Genomic DNA, 10,000 nt, shown 5'->3' on the forward strand with positions numbered 1-10,000 from the left:
TTATTTTTTATTTATTATCTTGTTCCCGATTAGTTTTCCCTCTCTTCTTCTTTCTCCTTCTCTCTCTCTCTCTCTCTCTCCTTCTATCTTTCTGATATACAGGTACACGGTAAAGTACTTACGTATGGTTGCACGACGTGCATTGATTTTCACGTTAAAATTTAACTTCGTTGACTTGGCTTTACGGTCACCGACGGGGAAAGGGTATCTATATTACCCCTTTTTTTTCTCCCTAAGCTTTTCCGCAATTATATTACGCAAGAGATCATCACTAATATAACCATCGAATCGAAAATGTGAATGGAAGAATATATTTATAGCTGATTTTTCAAACGTATCTACGTTACGTGATAACGTTTGACGTATGAATGATCCAGAGAGATATGAACGGCCATATAATTTATCATTGAAATAACGAAACAGGGAGAGAGAGAGAAAGAGAGAGAGAGAGAGAGAGAGAAAGAATGGGAAGACAGAAATTTTATCGTTAGAAAAAGTCAATCATATCGGAGGAAGTGTTCGCGATCAAGCATGAAATCACATTCTCACGAGTCTCTTATAAAAGAATATTTATATGACGTTTTAAAGAGATGTGGATGAGAGTGAAAGAGACGAAGAGATAAAGAGAAATATATATATATATATATATATATATATATATATATATATATATATATTGAGAGAGAGAGAGAGAGAGACTAGTATTTGATATTTTTGGATGTGTATATCACTTTCGAAATCGATATCTCGAAAGAGTCGTTATTCGGATTTTATACAATAGAATGCGATCGTAAAGAAATAAGACGTATTGTAGGATTTATTGAAATAAAATGTGACAAGAGAGAGTAAAAGAGAGACAAAGGTAAAAAATAGAAAAGAGAGAGAGAGAGAAAGAGAGAGAGAGAGAGAGAAGAGATTGAAGTGATGACGAATATTTGATTACAAAATTGTCAAATTGCATTGCTAGCCTTCAAATGATATAATGAAACAAAGAAAAGGGCTTGAAATGAAGCAACAGTTATTAGTTCCAAATCGTATGGCAGGATGGCGCTGAGAAATCCCAGCCAAACCCCATTCCATTATTGATCCACCCCCGCACACCCCCAAGAACGGACCACCACCAGTGTCTTACTAAAGAAGCCTCTTTCTCCTTTTCTCTCCCTTTTTCCTCTCTCTCTCTCTCTCTCTCTCTCTGTCTCTGTCTCTTTCGTTTTTTTACCTTTGTCTCTTTCTTACTCTCTATTGTCACGTTTTATTTCAATAAATCCTACAATACGTCTTCTATCTTTACGATCGCATTCTGCTGTCGTATAAAATGCGTATAACGACTCTTTCGAGATATCGATTTTGAAAGTGATATACACCTCCAAAAAAATTTGGAAAAAACATATCAAATACTAGTCTCTCTCTCTCTCTCTCTCTCTCTGTCTCTCTCTCTCTTTTCCTCTCTCTGTATTCGCTTCGCTGACCTTCGTGTCTAAACTTCTCTTCGTATATACTTGCTTTTCCTTACCATTAAAATTCCATCGACGAGAGAATCGAGATTGACCCGATTCACGCGACCCTATCGTCGTTTTCTCAACGATCAGAGAGAGAGAGAGAGAGAGAGATAGAGAGAGAGAGAGAGAGAGAGAGAGAGAGAGAGAGAGAGAAAGAGAAAGGGAGAGAGAGAGAGAGAGAGAGAGAGAGAGAGAGATTCCTGGATGCTCTTTTTACTTTTTACTAATTTTGTGGAAAGGCGTGAGTATATATATATATATATATATATATATATATATATATATATATATATATATATATATGTCCTCGGAAAGTTCAAGGATTACTTACGAATATGTAAGAAAAGGATCATGACGTATGGTTTAATTTATAAATACTAGGATCTTCTTTTACTTTAATCATATATTTTGATGAGAATTTTCTTAATTCAACTTTTAATTGAGTTATTTACTATAAGAATTTATTAGGCAGATATATTTAAATTTTAGATTGATTAATAAATAAATCAACTTTTGTTATATATTTTTTTCTTTTTCTTTTTCTTATTTTTTTGTTTCACCATTACAATTTAAACATTTTGACATGAATTATTTTCGACTATTTGTAATGTGTATGTTGTTTGCGGTGAAGTGCTTGCACGGATGGGAAAATAATACACACACACACACGTGAATGTTCACATACTTTCTACTCACAGTATGGACGTTAAAGTTAATAAACTGTTTATCTTTTATCTTGATTGATTCTTGAAATTGAATGAACGATTAACGGGAATTAATGGGTTTGGCCACAAGTTTTCAAGATAAACGGGAAGATAAACGTTGAGGATTAAAGATACGAAAGATACGATAAATGCATAATTGCAGAGATGCGAATAGCTATAATTAGACGTTTATTTCTTTTATTTTTTTTTTCCCTTTTTTTTTTTTCTTTCCTCAACATTTAACAATGTAGCAGTGACGAGAAGGATGAAGTAACGGTTAATCGTTTAATTCCATTAGTCTTCCCATAACGTTTGACCTATTATTCTCCGTTCATTCGAGCCCACAAATAAACCACTTTCTAACCACTTTACTGGAGCAATTTATTCGGGAAATGTTAGGAAGAAAATGTTTCAGAAATAAAAAAGATCATAAAATTTAACGTTTCTCTGTGTTTTTCATTATATACGTCTGTTTCATTTTTTTGTTCATGAATTTATATCACATGTGAAACAAAATAAGCGAATCCATTTGTCGATATTTATATCGATTAGTAATTTCTTTGCGCCATTAGATTGTGCGAGTCGAAGGGAAAAATTAAGAAAAATGAAAAAAATAAAATGAATGAATTCTTCAGAGGTGAATAATTTAATTTATTTATATTGCTAATATAAAAAGCGTCTAATATTATATATTCTGTTATAATAATAATAATAATAATAATAATAATAAAAAAAAAATAATAATAATAATAATAATAATAATAATAGTATACGTATATATTAAAAGTATGGCAATAACTTTGATCACCTTGAATATCTTCGTTTTTTTAAGAGACATGAAGAATATGGTAGTAATAATATTTTTACAGATAGACACGTGAAGGTCTCTCTTATATAAAGATCAGTTATATTTGTATAAATGAGATCATATGTTTTTGTTTACATTAGTCGATGTAGCTTGACATTTTCTCGATCATCAATGTATCGTTCAAAAATTATTAGTTTACGAGATATTACAATTTAAATATTTTTATTTATTTTAAATAAACAAAATAAAATTTACATAATTATAATAAAAAATTGAAATGATTTCATTATAATAATGCTTCTTTATTACGAAAGAATTTGTAACAAACTCAATTTTAAAAATTATTAACAAAATCGATTTTATTATAACAATATTGTTGCAATATTTAAATAAATAAAAGATAAATTATATTCGAAAACGATGTTGATTTTAATTCTCTACGACTTTTTATTCCGAAGATATTATTTTCCATTCATAAATCCTATAGTACAGCTGTTCATATTTAATAGTAATAGTATTAGTAATAGCGCTGATTTTAAATAAACAAAATAAAATATATATAATTATAATAAAAATTTTAATAATTTCATCATAGGTATGTCCTTATTACAAAAGAAAATGAAAAAAAATTCAATTTGAAAAATTATTAACTAAATAGATTTTTTTATAACAATATCATTGCAATATTTAAATAAATAAAGAATTAATTATACTTGAAAATGGCATTGGTTTCAAGTTTCTACGATTTTTCGTTCCGAAGATATCTGCTTCGAAAGATTTTCATTCATAATTTATATACTACAGCTGATCGTAGTAATAGTAGTAGTAGTAGTAGGCCATGCGTAAATTCTTGAAATTTATATAGGTTAGTGTGTTATTGGGTCAAGATGAATGAAATTATATAGGTTAGTGGGTTAACATAAACCTGTTCCATTTACATTGGAATATCTTCGGAACTAAAAGTCGTAGAGACTTGAATCAAATACCGTTTTAAAGGGCAAAGTTTTCTCTATTTTTTTTCCACCGTATTGTTAATAATTAATTTAATTAATTAATTTGTTATAAACAATTTTTATAAAAAAAATCCTTACGACCTAAATTCATCTTATTTTGTCAACAGAAAAATTCCAATTGGGTCCAATTTATAAAATCACATGAAAATTAATAAATAATTAATAAACAAATTATTTTGTTTATCGAGTGAATAATTTTTTTTTCCCTACATTATTAATAATCAATATCTCCGTAATTAAAAATCGTAGAGACTTGAATCGAGTATCATTCTAAAGGATAAAATTTTCTTTATCTTTTTCACTTATTATTAATAATTAATAAACAATTTGTTAAAAATTATTTTTAAAAACAAATTTTTTTTTTTTACGATAACTAAATACTCATATTATTTCACAAATGGAAAAAGAAATTCAGATTCTGCACATAGGTATATTTTCAGGACTAAAAGTCATAAAGATTGTTATAAAGATACGTTCAAAGTAAGCACGGAGTAAGCGCTTAAATAAATATCTTTTAAAACAATTTTTCAATATACATGTATTAATACTTTTTTTTTTTTATAGAGAATGTCAAGCTTACATCGATCAATGTAAACCAAAACATATGATCCTATAAAAAAACAGGAAAAAAGGTGAAGAAAAAAAAAAGAAAAAAGAAAAAAAACACCTTCATATTTCCTTCATGCGACAATCTGAAAGAAGAGAAATTATTACTGGCTCTTTCCGTATCGTGCGACTTTTGTATAATTAAAGTTTCTCCCATTTCTCCAAAAAGGAGTTAAGTCAAAATTATTGCCCTTTACCCCTGTATATATGATATATTAGATGTCTAGATTTGTATAAATTATCAAAGAACGAGAGAACATTTTTCGTACGAAGTCAACTCTCAGAAATGGTCACGCTATACTGATAATACTTTTTCCCTTCTTTTGTGGAAAACTTTGATTGTCTTGAACATTTCATTTTATCTTTAATCTTTATGAAATATATTATTAAAGTCTCGGTTATATTTTATAATATAGCGTGAGCGTAAACATTTCGATTGGAATAGATGTAAGTAACGTAAGCATAACGATTTTTGACATGAGCCTCTCTCTCTCTCTTTCTCTCTCTCTTTTGTTCTCATTTGTTCAAATATTTTACAGAATATTCCCTTTGTATGTACTGATTCTAGTAATTAAGAGAATCAAAAGGAAAAACCAAAATATCTTACTGAAAACATTGTAACAATGATCAAAGAGATTTTTTAACAAAGCAAAACTGTATCACCGACTATTTTGCGCTTACGCTCGTCCAATTAAAGGTTTCCACCATTTATCACAATCAACCGTATCTCAATAATAATTAATACAGTATGTTTGAATAAACGTTCTTTCATTTATTTACAATCTGAAACGAGTTAGTATACAATGAATATATTTAAAGAAAAATTTCAACGTTTCTCATTCGTCGTTATATTTCAGACGATTTAATTCGATTCTTTTGAAAAAATTTGAATGTTAACATTATACAAATTTTGACATTATAAAAATTTCATTTCGATTATATACAATACTTAACATATTTTATCAGCAATTATTTAATTTATCATTGTATATCGAAATTATAAAAGGATCTATATATATATATATAATTTCTATTTATAAATACGATATTATGATATACGTAATAATACATAACTTGTTTTATTCTCGTAATTACGTCAAATACAATAATTAACGTGATCATTGTTGGCGAAGGTGCGTACGCGTTAATACGTGAGAATAAGTATCTTTATGATACTACGCACGATACGCATATTCCCAATGTAGAACGAATATCTATCGCGTCTGCGCGAGATATTCCGCTTGGTTCAGGGGGTTTGAAGGGGTTGCTTGAGACACGATCTCGAGGCAGTTCGAATCTAGACACCATAAGGCTACGATCTCTCGTTTTCTGTCTCGGCAAAAGAAATGAGAACATACTTATAAGATAGATAAATTACGTTTAGATTTTTGAAAGTGTTCGAAAAAAATATCCTTTCGAGAAAAATCCTTTCGATTCGTTTCTTATTATTCCACGTCCTTGTCATATTTTTTTCCATCTCTTTTTTTTCGATCGCTAATTCATCTTTTTTTTTTCTCTCTCTTTTTGTTTGTTTTTTTTTTTTTTTTCGTTCTACTATCTCCTCTTTCTCTTTTCACGTGTAAAAAATATTATTCTGTAAAATATTATACGACGTTACGAGCAACACGTTATCGTTTTACATATTGTCATACTTTTCGTGTGTAAATAAAGAAACAAAAAAAACAATTCGTTTCTTTTAATCTTACGTCGTTATCGTTCGGGTGGAAGTATCATGAATGAAAGAGAAACGGCGGGAAAGTTCGACTCACAATCGATGGGTCGCGTCATTGATAAAAGTAATACGGTTAAAAGGGATTAGATCGTTAAAGGATCGAATTAAAAAGGAACATTCGAAGAAGAAAGGAGGATGGCTCTCGTCGTTGTCTTGAAGAATTTTCAGGGTCTCAAGTATAAGGGGGAGAAGTTCGTGAAGATTGACTTTCGAGGTAAAAAAAAAAAGAACAAGAAAAAAAAATATATATATATATATATTATTCTTCCATTATATATTATTTTATCGTCCACTTTCTCGCCATATTATCTTCATTCTACAATACAATATTCTTGTCTTATTCAGTTAGCTTTTAATGAGTTATTCACGTAACTGATAACTAATTAAATCAACGCATGAGTAGCTTTAAATTAACTATCGATCATTTAGAGATCGTACTTATATAATGTACATATACGTCATTATCATGTCGTCTATAGATAATGTTTTAATAATAACTATACAGCTTAAGTTTTAATTGATTCAGGGAAACTTAAACGACAAAGTTTAACGATAGACCCAAATTCATTACAATAAAAAAATAAATCATTCTTATCCTTTACTTTTTCTTTTTTTATTTTTATATATTATAATTTTCCTTAGTACATATATTTAACTATATCTATTTATTTACGTATACATTGAGAAAAAATGTTACGGATTTATCGTTCGTAGTTAGAGAAAAATAAGGGGTCGAGGATTCTTTTTTTTTCTAGGGATTTATTTTACAATGCGGTAAACCGCGTAACGAGGTAAATCCGTAAGAACGAAATTGTTGTTGATTTTTGCATTTTCTTCAAAGAGACGCGCGTTTTAAAAAAGCATCATCCTTCAAGATGTCTATAAATGTACGCGGATAAACGGATAGACGAATACAAACACGATTTAAATGCCCTTTTGTCGTAATAACGTTCCTCTAGTTCTGTTATTACTATATATACATATATATATATGTATATATATATCACATAAATATAAGCATATATATATATATACGTATGTAGATATGCTTTGAACACGCTCCGTTCATTTTCACGATCGATCTCTATATTTACGCACTACAATATAATATCCGTCGTCCATTGGTTTAACATTTCATTTATTAAATTTACCACTCCTTATCCTATTAAATCGAAATTAATTAATCTGAACTATTGAATTACGCATTAAATAATTAATGATCGAAATCGTTTATCGAAATCTAATGAAAATTGTCATGTAAATGATACGCGCTTCTATTGGTTCCCATTTTGTATTATCCTAGATCATGAATTTTTTATTTCTATGTCCACTTGTAAATTCTTATTCAAGATCCTCGAGAGAAGTGCCAAATAGAGCCATGCATTATTCAATGGACAAACACCATTCTCCCTTCTCATATATAACTGTGCATATAATCATATATAAATAAATATCATTATATATAAATATTTTTTATAAATTCTTAAATATCTTTCCTTTTTCTCTTCTTCTCCTTATCTTTTGTTTTCATATTATATATGAAGATTTTGATTGTTGAATATTAATTAAAAAAAAAAAAAAAAAAAAAAAAAAAAAAAAAGAATTAAGAAGAAATAAAAAAAAAGAAAAAGGAAAATACGGGCGTATAACTTTTGACATCTTTTAATACTCATAAATATTAAATATTTATTAAAAAAACAAAAATATAAAGAAAAAAGGAAACTAATTCGATTCTTTATTTGTTCCTTATTTATTTTTGTTATTATCGTCTTTTCTTTAAAACGTATTACAGTCGATTGATCATCTGTAAACACTTCGAACGAAGAGGAAAAGAAACACGTGTGCATATGTGTTTGTGTGCCTGTGTGAGAGAGAGATAGAGAGAGAGAGAAAGAGAGAGAGAGAGTTAGAGAGAGTTAGAGAGAGGGAGAGAGAGAGAGAGAGAGAGTTTGTTTATTTCTCAAGCTCTTCTGAGAGTTCACTTGAAAGACTTATCCTACACTATCGACTAGTTTGCCTATATGAAAAGAGTAACGATGCATGAAATTACATCGTATGAAAGATACATTGCCAGGATTCGGATACGCGTATATATATGTATATATATATACAGATATATGTATGTAAGTACATATATTCGCTGACCTATCGAGTGCAACGTTTCATTTAATCATGACTGTTTCAATTGAAACGTAAAAGCCTTTGCAAGAGATAGGTCACGGTACGAATATTCCCTTTCCAATTGATATATTTTAAACAAGAGTACTACAACTAGCTATATCTATCTATCTATCTATCTATCTATCTATCTATTAGTCTTTAATATCAGAATTACATATCTCTCGTATGAAAGATTATCATTGGCATAATTTAATGTTTGTATTTAATATTGAAATTTTAATTAATATAAAATATATTATATTTTCTTTTTTTTAATCTGATGTTTTATTTTTAACACATATATATATATATATATATATTATAATAATATATATATTTAGTACATATATGTATGTATAGAAAGAGAGAGAGAGAGAGAGAAAGAGAGAAAGAGAGAACAGAGAATAGTGTATTTTTAAATACTTAGAATATGAATTTATCAGGCAATTGGATATGCAAATATTTATGTTTTATATATAGAATATTAACAGTACTTTACTTAATTAGTTATTAGTTTTCGATGAACGATCATCACACACTGTGACCTTTTGAACAAATTCGTATTAATTCATTAATATATAATATTTCACGCTAATTGAAATAAATTGGAGAAATTATTAATTAAGTGTACTAACTTAAATGTTGAATATAATTATCGCGAAATTTTTTTACAATTTCTTTGAAAATAGAAAATATAATTTCGAATTAATTTCGAGCAAAGAGATTCTTCTTTCGATCGTTCGATTATAAAAGGATAATATCAAAATGAAATGCTCGAAAGTTGAAGTATTTATTCGATATAATATTCTTCAAAATATAAAAGCTTTACGGATTAATTTAATCCGTAGTCCTGGAGTTTTCCTTTTTGTTATCGATAAACGTTGACGATGTAAGTCACTTTCTTTTTTTCCCTTTCATGTGAATCGATATTCGATTATAAAAAAAAAATTCTCTCGTTCAAAGCTTCTTCCTTATTTATATGATACAAAGAAAGATAGATTTTTATCGTAATATTAAGAATATGCAAGATCGATGTGACGTAATTATTATATCATTAATTCATATCCACCGAGAGATATAATAATTATTTTATGAAAATAATGAATATATATACATGTTATATCAAATAATATGTTGCTTTGAGCGAAATAAAGATTTCTTTTCTTTTTTTGCGACGCAATCAACAAGAAAATAAAAAAATATTATTTCTTTTTTCCTTTTTCCTTTTTTCTTTTTTCTTTTTTTACTCGAGTCATCGTACAAATATTTTGTATATTATATTAAATATTTGTATTTTATCATGTATTCTATTTTCATATTTTAACCTCGTTATAGTATAAATGAGGAAGGTAAAATAGTTTGCCATTAATATTAAATCATATAATATTGACGTTATCACAAGTGCATGTAGAGATAAGAAGAGTACAACTTTGAAGATATATTTGCTATATAATTTACGTTAATAATCGAGTTCGCAT

At 28.1% G+C, this 10,000-nt stretch overlaps 2 protein-coding genes across 5 annotated transcripts in view; one reads left to right on the forward strand and one right to left on the reverse strand.

Annotated features, from left to right (window-relative positions):
- The window catches only part of LOC124956590 (biogenesis of lysosome-related organelles complex 1 subunit 4), a 31,356-nt gene that overhangs the window by 13,714 nt on the left and 7,642 nt on the right, over positions 1-10,000 (reverse strand). The gene's annotated exons all lie outside the window — the stretch shown is intronic.
- Positions 5,643-10,000, forward strand: part of LOC124956581 (otoferlin) — a 32,927-nt gene continuing 28,569 nt past the window's right edge. For 2 of the 3 annotated variants that reach the window (XM_047512572.1, XM_047512573.1), the window contains exon 1: positions 5,643-6,576. In XM_047512572.1, coding sequence (XP_047368528.1) covers positions 6,498-6,576 — 79 coding nt within the window. In that variant the 5' untranslated portion in view covers positions 5,643-6,497. The remainder of the gene's footprint in view (positions 6,577-10,000) is intronic. The other variant, XM_047512574.1, reaches the window with a different exon arrangement.

The sequence above is a fragment of the Vespa velutina genome, chromosome 22 (assembly GCF_912470025.1).
Source record: "Vespa velutina chromosome 22, iVesVel2.1, whole genome shotgun sequence".
Taxonomy (NCBI): Eukaryota; Metazoa; Arthropoda; class Insecta; order Hymenoptera; family Vespidae; genus Vespa; species Vespa velutina.